Below are 13,853 nucleotides of genomic sequence, written 5' to 3'. Positions count from 1 at the left end.
GCTAATGTGCACCTGTGGAGGTGGCAGATGATGGCTCAAATTTTTGGGTCCATGCCACCCTCATAGGAGACCTGGAAGGACTTCTGGGCTCCTGGCTTTGACCTGGCTCAGCCCTGGTTGTTGTGGAATTAACTAGTGAGTAGAAGTTCTCTCTCTATTTGATTGTCTTTCTGCCTTTCAAATCAAATGTAAATAAATAAAAATTTAGAAGACTTGCTTTTATTGCATCATTTATATATTGACTTCTGATATGTCTTTGTAACTATAGTGTTATTTAATACTGTCTTGATCTCAAGCTCACACGAGAGTCCTGAAATCATGTGGCAGTTTGTTTTTTAAATATATAGTATATTATAAGGTGGTCATCTGATGCTCCAGAAGATGCGTGTATTTAAGCAAACAGTTCAACTGTGTTCTTCTAAGAGGCTTATTGACTCCTGTTTGAGAAACTTTATTTTCTAGGATTAGAAAATATTTTATTTACAGTCATGAAAATTTCAGAAATTTGAAAAGTAGAAAAAGAAAATTAACCTTCATCCAGTTCTCCCATGCAGGCGCAGGAACCCAAGAACTTAGGCCATTTTCTACTGCTTTCCTAGGCCATATTCCAGAGAGCTGGATCAGAAGTGGAGCAGCCAGGACTCAAACTGGTGCCCATGGACCCTCTTGTGTCTTTTATTTTTTTTTTTAAGAGAAAAAGGGCTTTTTTTTTTTTTTTTTTTTTTTTTTTAAGATTTATTTATTTGAAAGAGTTACACAGGGAGAGGAGAGGCTTTTAACTAGATTGGGTAATAACAATTACATTACTTATGGCAAATTGTACCTGATTATTTGATTTTAAAATTTATGTACCCTGTTCTTTTAATATTCTTTTCTTGATTTGAAACCTACAGGAAAACAATTTTGATCATCTTGATTTTGATTTGGATTTAATGCCTTGGGAGTCAGATATTTGGAATGTCAACAGCCAATTTTGTACAGGTACTTCTGTGTTTCTTTGGAAAAATCTTTAAATAAATCCACTGTGTTTTGTAGTTTGGTAATAATCAAAATTAGGTGGGATTATTGGGCTATGTAGGTGGATTTAAAGTGGTACAGATATAGCAATGCATAAATAAATTTGTGGCCAAAACGGTTATAAAAAATTTCATAGTTTTAGTAGTATAATAAATAAATAATTAATGTCAGTATTTTGATTTTGAATTATGAATAATACCTCTGTAAGAGATTAACCTTTCTGAAAACCAGACAGGGCTTAGGGAATTAAAGGGAAGAGGCTGGGTCCCAGACCCTGACAACGGGGGTCCCATGCACTTGATGCACATACTTCTGAGGAAGGGGTACTGCCTGGCTGATGCTAGTATCTTTAAAGGGGCCTGATGAGGTGGGAGTTGGGTGTGCTGAAAGAAGCTGGAACCTGGAGCTTATTGCCACTGCTGGAATAACTGACAGGAGAAGGAAGACATCTTTTCTCTTACCTTCTGGCATCCTTCAAGTATCTCCCATTGGCAGAACCTACAAGGAAGCCAGCTGGGAAATATACTAATAATTTGCATCAAGGACTGTAGGAGGTGGACTTGGAACCGAGACACAGTGGATAAATAACCAGCACATTCCACCGTCTAAATGCCTGCCTATCCCTGTAGTTCTTATTCCCCTTCATTTTATGTGTTTATTTAGTTTGCTCTATGCCTGTCTTCCCTAATAGAATATGGGTATACCTTAGGTATACCCTAATAGAATATGGGTATACCTTAGGTATAAGGTCAGTGTTCTTGTCACTATTAATGTCAGCAACTACTCTATATCTTAGTGATTTAAGACAGTAACCATTTTATTAGGTTCCCAGAATCTATGGGTCAGGAATTTGGACTGGGTGTCCAGTGGTTTCTCTCTGCTCCACATTGCTGTCACCCAACTGGGGGAATTTGAAGGCTAGGGTAATATGACATTTGGATGCTAGAATCATCTTGCAATTTCTGCACTCACGTGTCTGGTGCCTGGGCTGGGGTGAGTTGAAGGCTAGGACTGCTGACTGGGGTGCCTGCACAGGGCCTCTCCCTGCCGCGTGGTTTCCTCACAGCATGGTGGTCCGAGGGTAGTCAGACTTCAGAGGCTCCAGGTGGAGTGTTCCAGCACAGAAGATGAAGGCTGTCTTTCCAGCTTTAGAATTCACAGTGTTACCCCCGTATCGTGTTGATTAAAGGAGACAGAAGCTCACCTCAATTCAAGGAGGAGAAATAAACTGCTGCTTGGTGGGAAAGTGGCAAGATCTCATTATTGGAGATCATGAGGGATGGTAGCTATTTTGTAGCTAACTTTGAAAAATACAGTCTGCCACCCCTGTTCTGTTCTGTTTAGGACTCCAAGAAACACTGCCTGGCCCATAGTTGCTCTGTGATTTTTATAGAACAAATTAATAGTTCAAAAGCTGTGAACATTTCTGTAACTTTTCATTTTATTGTCAAAAATGCTTTCCCAAATAATTCTTTCCTGTTGCTTATATATTTTTAGGAGTCTGTAATATTTTGCCCATGATACAATTTTCAAAATGTACAAGGGTCTATATGGTAGAAAAGTGCCCTCCTGCTCTTACTCTTCAGCCAACCATTTCTGCTCCTCATAGACAGCAGTGTTAGCAATTTCTTTTGCTTAGCTTTCTAGAGAATTAGTGCAGATTTGACAGATATGTATATGTGTATGTATATACACAGTACACAACCATGTGATTTGTTACACAGATGGAAGCATACTAGATACACTGTTTTCTTGCATTTTACTTGAGGATACATGTTGGTGACTTTAGCATCCATTTTTGTTTGAATTTTAAGAGAGGACCTTATTTCCTCCTCATGCATTGTTTTCTGGGTCTGTGTTATCCATGGAAAAAAAGTCTCTATTCCCTGTTTTTTCAGTTAAGGATATTAAGACAGAAGTTCAGCCACTTTCTCCAGCCCCCTCAAGTTCTTCCGTTTCATCTCCTCGATCAGTGGACTCTTATTCTTCAACCCAGCATGTTCCTGTAAGTAGCCAGTCTTTCATGGTGATTTTGTTTCAAATGCTATATATCTAATATGAACATAGGTCAGGCATTAATGTTGAGTAAGTGCTACTTTGAGCATTTTTATCTCATTTAATCCTAAGGTAGCAGATTCAAGGAAGGGCCTTGTGAAAACTAAAACTTTAAGTATTTTTGGCTTTGTCTTCTGTTTTTGCCATCATAATTTCATTGTTTCATTTTATGAACATCTAGGATTTTTTGAAAGATTTATTTATTTATTTGAAAGGCAGATTTACAGAGAGGCAGAGGTAGAGAGAGAGAGAGGTCTTTGATCTGCTGGTTCGCTCCCCAGATGGCCACAATGGTCGGAGCTAGGCTGATCCAAAGCCAAGAGCCAGGATCTTCCTTGTGGTCTCTCATGTGGGTGCAGGGGCCCAAGGACTTGGGCCGACTTGTATTGCTTTCCCAGGCCATAGCAGAGATCTGGATCAGAAGTGGAGCAGCCAGGATGCAAACCTGCATCCATATGGGATGCTGGCACTGCAGGCATTGGCTTTACCAGCTATGCCACAGCATTGGCCTTGGGTTTTGTTCTTGTTGTCTTTTTCTCCAGCCTTCCTATCTCCTTATTAGAATATACATTCTTCAAGGACATGGGAAATTGTAAGATGGTCAGTTTTTGTAATCCCTTACCCATAGAACACAGCATCATATCCTTAGTTAAGGAATGTTGGGCACTAAGTTTTTTACAAAGGTCTGGTAGCTCTTTTAAGAATAATTATGCCCTCCATCCAAATACTCCAAGGTCAGAGTTACATAGAGAGAGGAGAGGCAGAGAGAGAGAGAGAGAGAGAGAGAGAGAGGTCTTCCATCCTCTGGTTCACTCCCTAATTGGCTGTAATGGCTGGAGCTGCACCTATCTGAAGCCAGGAGCCAAGAACTTCTTCCAGGTCTCCCACACATATGCAGGGGCCCAAGGACTTGGGCCATCTTCTGCTGCTTTCCCAGGTGCACTAGCAGGGAGCTGGACTGGAAGTGGAGCAGCCGGGACTGGAATTGGTACCCATGTGGGATGCTGGTGCCATAAATGGTGGCTTTACTTGCTAACGCCACAGTGCCAGTTCCATCGATAGGATTTTAGTCTTTTCTGCCTCCAAACCATTTTACCATGTTTTTTCAAGATTTATTTGAAAGGTAGAGTGACACAGAGACAGAGATAGAAATCTTGCATCTACTATTTCATTCCCCAAATGACCTCAATAGCCAGGACTAGGCTAGGCCTAAGCCAAGAATCAGTAACTGCATCCTGGCCTTCCACATGGTTGGGAGGGGCCCAAGCACCTGGGCCATCTTCTGCTGCCTTCCCAGGAATATTAGCGGGAAACTGGATCTGAAGCAGAGTAGCTGGGACTCAAACTGGCTCTCTGATATGGGATTCCTGCTGGTGTCTCAAGCAGCAGCTTAACCCCCTGAGCCATAGTGCAGGCCCCTCCCAATCTTTCTTGGAGTAATCTTCAAAGAGAAGTATTTTTCAAAATCACAAAATTAACTGTGTTAGTCCTTTCCTTAAAGCCTTTTAGTAACTTGCCAACTCATGCAACGATGAAACTCAGATTCTCAGTGAACTTGGTCCTCCGTGATCTGACCCTGCTTCCTTTACAGTCTCAGTTTTCACTCTCCTGCCTTCACACTCCCTTTAGCTTGAACTCTACATGAAAGCTCTTATATATTTTACTCAGTCAATGCCTGTGCCGGCACTGTTCTAAACAGCAATGAACAGGAGCAGTGAGATCTCTGTTCTTAGGGTTTGGGGATTTTGCACATCCTCTTCTACCTGGAATACCTCATTTTTTTCCTTCTCTTGGAAAACTCATCCTTCTAGTCCTAGTTCAAAAATTACTTCCTTTGTGAAATTTTTCTGTGATTGACACTATTAGAAATTTCTGTATTCCACAATTTCTCCAAATTATTTATCTATGTATTTCATTGTGAGGTAGAGAGACAGAAAGAGGGGAGAGAGGAAGGGAAGGAAAGAGAGCAAAAAAGTGAGTGAGTAAGCTCCCATCTGCTGGTTCACTCCCCAAATGTCCAAAATGGCCTGGGTTGGGCTGGGGCCAGAGCCCAATATCTGTGGCAGGAACCCAACTAAGCCAACACCACTACTTCCCAAGATCTACATTGGTAGAAAGCTGGAGTTAGGAGCTGGAGATGGGAATTGAACCGGATATTCCAATGTGGAATGTGGGCATCTTTTTTTTTTTTTTAATATTTATTTATATGAAAGAGTTACACAGAGAGAGAAGGAGAGGCAGAAGAGAGAGGTCTTCCATCCGCTGGCTCACTCCCCATTTTGGCACTGGAGTTGTGCCAATCCGAAGCCTGGAGCCAGGAGCTTCCTCTGGGTCTCCCACGCAGGTGCAGGGCCCCAAGGACCTGGGCCATCTTGTACTGCTTTCTGAGGCCACACAAGAGAGCTCTATTGGAAGTGGAGCAGCCAAACTCAAACCCACGCCTGTATGGGATGCTGGCACTGCAGACGGTGGCTTTACCCGGTACGCCACAGCACTGGCGAATGTGGGTATCTTAACAGCTAGGCTAGACACCCATGCCCTGATTTAACTTTTAAAAAATTCAATTTACTTTTGAAGATAAGAGTAAATAATAAGGTATTCAGAAAAGCCTCATTTCTATCCTTGTCCTTTCCATCCTTAATTACACATAAGGTAGCATACTGTATGCCCTGCTCTGCACTTTGTTTTTTTAACTTGGTGAGATAACTCTAATTTCAGGGTATATAATCTTCTTCATTCCTTTTTATTTTTATATAGTGCCCAATCATATGATATAGCATACTTTATATGATTATTTTCTTACTGATAAACATTTGTATTGTTTTCAGTCTCAAATAATGCTGTGGCAAATAACCTGGTTTGTAAATGTGCTTCATATTGTTTTCAGGGTATCTTGCGATGTATTCCAAGAAGTGGGATGGCAGGGGCCAGGGTAAGTATGTGGGTGCTCCAAAAAGTTTGTGGAAAAAAATGGAATTAAAAGATACATTCATTTTGGTGCACAACCTTTTGAAATCTGTGCATAACTTTTTCATAAAACATATATCGTCCATGAACTTTTTGAAGACCCCTTGTATGCATGTATTTCGAAGTGTTTTGTACCAAATTAAACTTATGTTGTAATTCCATTTTCTACAAATTTTTGGAAGTACCTACATACATTTGTGATTTTACAGGGTATTACCAAATTTCCCTCTATAACAGTTATGTAAGAAAGCCTGTTTTCCAGTCATCATGCCACAGTGTATTTGATTTGGCATTTCTTTTACTGTAAGTGCAGCTGGATATCTGTTTGTATGCTTTATATATTTAAGGGCTGTTTGCACTTCTTTTTAAAAAATGAACTATACATTTTTGTTCACTTTTCTATTGGACTATGTAAGTCTGTTTTTCCTTAAATTTTTTACGTGTTGGGATTCTTAGTACTTTGTGACATAAACTGCATTTCTGTCTCTTCTCAGTTTGTCACTTGTCTTTTAACTTTATTTCTGATGTTTATTTTCCGTAAGAGTTACTTTTTATCAGTCTTTCATTGCTTGATTTTTCTTTGTCACTCAAATGAAGATTTTGACTACTCAATATTAAAAGAATTCACTCATATTTTTATTCTTATTTTCTTTTTATTTTTTGTTTAGAAAAATATCAAATTTATGAAAATGTTGCAAGTACATTATAAATAACTTTTTTACCCTGATCCAGCTAAGAGTTAGTTGATGCCCTCTTACTCCCAAATACTTTAGTGTCTTCTTACAAACAAGGACATTTCTTTCTTCTTTTTTAAAAAGATTTATTTATTTATTTGAAAGTCAGAGTTACACAGAGAGAAGGAGAGGCAAGGTCTTCCATCTGTTGGTTTACTCCCCAATTGGCCTTAACGGCTGGAGCTGTGCCGATCCAAAGCCAGAAGCCAGGAGCTTCTTCTGGGTCTCCCACGTTGGTGCAGGGGCCCAAGGACTCGGGCCATCTTCCACTGCCTTACCAGGCTATAGCAGAGAGCTGGATTGGAAGTGGAGCAGCCAGGACTTGAACAGGCACCTATATGGGATGCTGGCACTGCAGACGGCAGCTTTACCTACTACGCCATAGCACCAGCCCCAGGACATTTCTTTATATACCACAAAACAAACATCAAAATAGGGCTGTAAATTTGGTACATTCTTGTTATCTAAACTTCAACTCCCATATGGATTGCTCCAGATGTGCCTGAGATGTCCTTTAGACCAGGCAAAGATTCCGGTAGGGAATCAGTCATTGTATTTGATTGTCTTGTCTCTTTAATCTCCTTAGTTCTCCATTATTCCTTGACTTTTCCAACCTCGCCACTCCTGGTATTAGAAGCAGGTTCTTTTGTAGACTGTCTCTAGGTTGGATTTCTCTGATGTTTCTTCAGATTTAGATTTAGGTTTTGTCTTTGTGGTAGGAGTGTCATAGGAAGGAAGTTGTATCCATTTACTTACTTGTGACGATGTGGTTTCACTGAGTTCTGTTACTGATGTTTTTCACTTTGACCACTAGATGGATGGAGTCTTTCTGGCTATTCTACAGCAAAGTTGCTTTCTCCCTTTGCCATCGATACGTGTTTTGTGAGGAGATACTTTAAAGCTATGTAAAAAAACAAAACAAGCAAACAAAAAAACTATGTAAAGATAAGCTATTCCTCCTCAAACTTTATGTTTATTCATGTATTTGTTAACGTCAGTATAGCCTCATTGTTTCCTATTTTATTTGGTAGGTTATAATCTATTACTATCATTATTCATTTTGATTCTTTTATGTCCTGGATTTGGACAGTGGGAGCCCCTTCACACTGGTTCCTGTGTCTTTTAACGTGTCTCCATTGGGCCCTGACGTCCTACATCAGGCTATCCCCATGTGGGTGCTCTCAACACCCTGCTCTAACCCCTCACGCCAGGCTGCACCCCATGTGAATACCACTCCTCAGCCACCCCTTTGTACTCCACACCTACTCCCTGTCTGTACTGATGGTGGTATTACTCTGTCCCATCTAGTGCTGTACATTTTTGTTCATTTTTCTATTGAGCTGTGTTAGTCTTTATTCTCCTCAACTTTTTAAAGCTATTTTATTACATATGTTGAGGTTATCAGTCCTTAGTGATGTCATGATCTTTTATTCAGGTGGGAAAAATTATTCAGGAAGGAATATTTTTAAGTGACTTAATATACTTTTCATGAGGTTTTAATATTAAGATCTTTAATCCATTTAACATTATCCTGGTATATAATTTGAGAGTCAGATCCAAATTTATATTTTTCTTTTTGTTAAAAAATGTATTTCTTTATTTGAAAGTTGGAGCTGCAGAGAGAGAGGGAGAGATAGAGAGACAGAGATCTTCCATCCACTGGTTTATTCCCCAGGTGGCCACAATGGCCAATGCTGGACCAAGCCAAAGCCAGGAGCCAGGAGCTTCATCTGGGTCTCCCACGAGGGTATGGGGGCACAAACACTTGGACCATCTTCAGCTGCTTTTCCCAGGCCATTATCAGGGAGCTAGATCGCAAGTGGAGCAGCCCAGACATGAACCAGCACCCATATGGGATGTTGGCATTGCATTTGGTGGCTTTACCCACTATGCCACAATATTGGTCCTGAATAATCATTTTCCAAATGATTATTAAAAGAATTATTCTAGTATCACTTATTAAAAATTCACCTCATTGATTTCAATTGTGTACATATTTGAGGGGCTTCAACAAATTCCTGGAGAATTCAGTGTCTTTTAATTTCATTTTTCCACAAACTTTTTGAAGCCCTCTCATATTTTGTTTATGTAAATGGTGTTGTATTAGCTCTCTTTCTATTATTTCAAAACTTGGCACAATATTTTAAAGATTAATTTATATTATTTTGCATATATCAAATCTAGTTGCACTATTTGACCCTGAATAACATTTCAAGTATACATTCACTACAATAGTGAGCATTGTTGAAAATGTTCCCTGGTGAGTCTTTGTAGAATCCTTTGGGAATTCTAGTCCCTGAAATAGAATTGCCGGTGGTGGAGGGGTGGGGGTGGGGGTACAGGTGTTTGATTTGATGACTATGTCCATGTTGCTCTCCAGGATCCCTGTAGCAATCCAGAAGCCCATCAGCCATGAGGATCCCTGTAACTTTTCTTCTTTGCCAATGCTTGCCATTATCTGGCTTGCTAATTTTTGCCAGATGACTTGATTTTGTTTTTACTAGTTTGCATTTCTTTGATCACTGATTGTGTTCAACATTTCTTTACATTCTTTTTGGACTTCTATAAATTGTTCTATAAACTGTGCATTGCCAGTTTTTCTACTGAGTTGTTGTCTTTTTCTTGTTTATTTGCAAGAATTCTTTCCATACTTGAGACAGTAAAATCTCATTGGGTTTAGTCCTTGCCTATGTTTTTCCCTTTCTGTTATCTGTTTACTCATATTAACTTTGTAATCTTTATTAAATAGAAATTTTAAATTTTGAATTACTCAAGCTCAGGTTTTCTTTTCCTTATCTTTGTTAACTATATGATCTACTGTTCACATTTACATTCTTGACTTTTCTTTAGAGATTTATTTATTTATTTGAAAGTCAAGAGTTACAGAGAGAGAGGAGAGTCAGACAGAGATCTTCCATCTACTAGTTCACTCCTCAGATGGCCACAACAGGCAGGGCTGGGCCGGGTTGAAGCCAGGAGCCAGGAACTTTTTCTGAGTCTTGCACATGGGTGCAGGGGCCCAAGGGCTTGTGCCATCTTCCACTGCTTTCCAAGGCAAATTAACAGAGAGCTAAACTGGAAGTAGAGTAGCCAGGACTCAAACCAGTACCTATATGGGATGCCGGTACTGCAGACAGCAACTTAAATTGCTGTGCCATAAATGCCAGCCCCCACATTTAGATTCTTAATATCTTTAAAGTCTACATTAATGTGTAGTGTTGGATAGGGATCTTGTTCTAATTATCTGTATATAAGTAAATGAATTTTCCAGTTGTATCATTTTCATAATCATTCTATTCAATAATATTTTGTTTGTTTACTCAAATGTTCTTTTATGTCTCTCTCTTGTTTGTAATTTTCTTCATATATATTCTATACATTTTTTTTTAAAAAAGATTTATTTATTTATGAAAGCCAAAGTAACAGAGAGAAAGGGAGACACACACACACACACACACACACACACAGATCTTCCATCCACTAGTTCAGTCCCCAAATGACTGCAAACTGCCAGGGCTGGGGCATGTGGAAACCAGGAGCCAGGAGCTTTATCTAGGTCTCCCATGTAGGTACAGGGCCCAAGCTTTTGGGGCACCTTCTGCCTACATTTAGGTTACTTCTTTGGTATTGATGGATAATGCTAATCAATAGTCATTTAGTACTTAGTATCTATAGTTTCTCGTGCTGGTATATCACACCTTTGCCTTCAAGTATTTTTCTGTTTGTGTGTATGGATCCTGCCTCCATTTCTAAGCAATTTCTGCTCAAGGAGTGTGCTCTTCTGCAATAATTTGTTTGTGTTATGTCTTGCTACAGGAGGAGCTGGATTTGTCTTCTAGTTCCCAGATGTCTCCACTTTCCTTGTATGGTGAGAGCTGTAATAGTCCCTCCTCAGCAGAGCCACTGAAGGAAGACAAGCCCGTCCTAGGTCCTAGTAATAAAGCTGGTACTACTCCATCTTCTAACTTACATTGTTTTTACTTGACACTGCTCTTTGATTTCCATGTCTTCAAAAAAAATTGTTCAATTAAGCTTATGTTTACTAAGCTGGTTTGCTGTTTTTTAATTAGTGGACTTATATTGTTTGCTACGGATGATTATTATGAAGAAGAAAGGGAAGAAATAATCTTCTTTGGTTGTCTGTGTTTTTATAGGTAAAAGTTCTCCTTTTTTTTTTTTTTTTTTTAGGAAAAGCTCTACCTTGTCTACACTGTTGAGGAACAGTTTCTTAGTTTTTTTTATTCCACTCTTTTTTTTTTTCCTTTTTTTTTCTTTATCAGACTAAACAGAAAGGGAGGAGGAAGATGGGTGGGAGAGTGGATGGGAGGTCAGTTACAGGGGGAAGAATCACTATATTCCTAACGTTGTATTTATGAGATACGTACAAATAAAAAAAAATAAAATGGCTAAACAAACAAAAAGCTTTGTTTGAAAGACATAGTGACAGAGAAAAAGAGGGAGAGAAGGAGATCTCCATCACTGGTTCACTCTCATGATTACTGCAATGGCCCAATGGATTGGGCCAGGCTATGGCCAAGAGTCTGGAACCCCATCCAGGTCCCCCACATGAATGTGAGGGGCTCAAGTATGGGGCTATCTTCTGCTGCTTTCCCAGGTGCATTAGCAGGGAGCTGGATTGGAAATGGAGCAGCTGGCACTTTAACCAGTGCTCCACTATAGGATGCTGGTGTTGCCTGCTGTGGCTTAGCCTGCTGCTCCATCATGCCAGTCCCTTAAAAGATAATTTGAACTACATTTAGACTGTATCATCTTGAGGAGATATTTCAAAATGTAAGTTAATAATACTGAATGTGAGGGCCATTTAACTGTGATGTTTGTTACCTCATTAATCTCCAGGCTTTATTGAATGGTTGTAGCTGTTATTTATCAGTTTATGTGTCCCCCTCCTAAAACTGCAGCTTGGCCAGAAAGGAAGGTCTCAGATTAAAGACTTTTCTTCGGTTCGTTCAGGTTTTAGAGTAGGTATTCCTTAACCCCAAATAAAGCTGGTTACTCAGAAGTTGAGATAACGCATAGGTAACTTATCTGTTTTTCCATAGCTTGCTTACCTGACTTTAGATTGATCTGTGATTTGTTTTTTTTTTTCTCTAGAAAATGGACTGACTCCAAAGAAAAAAATTCAGATGAATTCAAAACCTTCAATTCAGCCCAAGCCTTTATTGCTCCCAGCAGCACCCAAGACTCAAACTAGCCCCAGTGTTCCAGCAAAAACCATCATTATTCAGACACTACCAACACTTATGCCATTGGCAAAGCAGCAACCAATTATCAGTATACAACCTGCTCCCACTAAAGGTACTTGGGTGGAATATGAACTGGTGTATGTTTATTTGCAGGGCAGTAAGGCTTGTGTCATGTGGTTGTTTTTAATTTGGGTTATATTTCTGAGCGTGTGGTATGTGTTGAGAATTTTCTTTGGTTCTGAGACTATCAGGGATGACTAATAAATACGTGGCTCATGTTCTAACAGAGGGAGAACTCTCCAGATCAGTTACAGCTGATGCTTCTTTTTTTCTTACAATTATAATTATGAAAACACCTGTTTGTGTATGACCATTTGTAATGAAGAGGAAAATCTTGGAAACATTCTTGATTCCATTTTATTCAGCTATTTTTTAGTGACTTTGAACTTTTTTTTGTTTTTAAGGAGTGGTCAGTATTTTAAATAACATGATCTATTTCAGGTCTAATAGGTATGTTTTATTTTGCAATAGAGTCAGGCTTTTAATCTCTGAGGAGGCCACGTGGTTTAGTAAATACGGTATTGACTGGGGCATTAGGAAGCTTGAACTCGGTCTTCAGCTGGGTAAGAATTTGGGTGTTTCTGTGTTTTATCCACCAGAGGGCCTCATGTTACTTGTTATTCTACAAGAAGTTTAGGTCAGTATTAAAAAGAATTCAAGTTTGGAGATTTGGCCCTGTTCAAACATGGGAATCATTTGCACATGGAGATCTCCTAGGCAGATTAGTCATCATTATGTTCATACTGATATGTGTCATGTGGGTATAAGGAAACTTGTGCAGCATTCTCTTCTCTGGATTTAGCTTGTTGGTGCCAAGTAGGACTGGTGCTAATGGGGTCTGAGTTGTAAATAAACACCAATGATACACTTGCTTTTATGGGTATGTTTCCAGTAATGGGTAGTTAGCTCATTCCCTTGGAATACAGTTTTAATGAGGGCAAGGTCATAAATTTCCCAGTACTTTGTTAACTTTTTTTTCTATTATGTGGCCATTAGTGGTATAACATTGATGAAAAGAAGAACTAGAAGAAAGAATGGATAAAATCAGTGAAAATCTATCCTCCATCCATCAGTCTCAATCAATAAAGCAAAAACAATTTGAAATGCCTTCCCTCTCTGTATAAAAGTCAAAACTGCTGCATTTTTAATATAAAAAATACAAATGGTGTGGAATAGGTTTCATTGTATTCTGTAAATGGGTGGTCAGGGTTCCTGAACTCCTGGAAGTGAAGTGAAAGATTAATGGATATTGATATGCGGACTTTTCTAGGCACAGCCTCCGTAGCTTTCATCAGGATTGCAAAAGGACTGTGTCTCCCTGAAGGCTAACATTCAAACTCAGAAAGAACCTCATTATAGTTCCCACAAGCAATTAAAAGCACATTGATAAAAAGTAGAAGTCTGACATTAGTATGACTGGAGTGTAAAGTGGGCTGTATTCCTGAGTATATATTCTCTTCAAACCACTGGCTTTGTTTGATAGAAGATCTTACCTGTAACAAGAGGACAAACTGTTCTTTGCTGGGCAGTTTATCAGTTCCAGAAACATGAATCACACATTATTTAGAACTATGCTTTTGTATGATCTGAAGACTCTACCTATTTTTTGTGAGCATGTGCTAATATGATTTTTAAAGTGAAACCTAGAGAGGTGATATTATTAAAACAAACAGACTTGAGTGTATGACTTCCATTGATTTGAGAATGTAAAGGGAGGAAGAAGGGAAATAAAGATAAGGCATTTTACAATTAATTTTTGTCAGTACTAATACTGTTTGACCATTGGAAAAGAAGTAATTTCTGCAGGATGAAGTTC

At 39.1% G+C, this 13,853-nt stretch overlaps 1 protein-coding gene across 2 annotated transcripts in view; it reads left to right on the top strand.

The window, feature by feature from the left end:
* The window catches only part of ATF6 (activating transcription factor 6), a 221,715-nt gene that overhangs the window by 15,671 nt on the left and 192,191 nt on the right, over positions 1-13,853 (top strand). For both annotated transcript variants that reach the window (XM_089299668.1, XM_008265536.5), the window contains exons 3-6: positions 894-981; positions 2,916-3,022; positions 10,590-10,719; positions 11,886-12,089. In XM_089299668.1, the coding sequence (XP_089155794.1) occupies positions 894-981; positions 2,916-3,022; positions 10,590-10,719; positions 11,886-12,089 (529 nt within the window). The remainder of the gene's footprint in view (positions 1-893; positions 982-2,915; positions 3,023-10,589; positions 10,720-11,885; positions 12,090-13,853) is intronic.

The sequence above is a fragment of the Oryctolagus cuniculus genome, chromosome 7 (assembly GCF_051225735.1).
Source record: "Oryctolagus cuniculus isolate XC-2025 breed Fujian yellow rabbit chromosome 7, ASM5122573v1, whole genome shotgun sequence".
NCBI lineage: Eukaryota > Metazoa > Chordata > Mammalia > Lagomorpha > Leporidae > Oryctolagus > Oryctolagus cuniculus.
The sequence above is the reverse complement of the archived record's forward strand: the minus strand, read 5'-3'. Positions and strand labels throughout refer to the sequence as shown.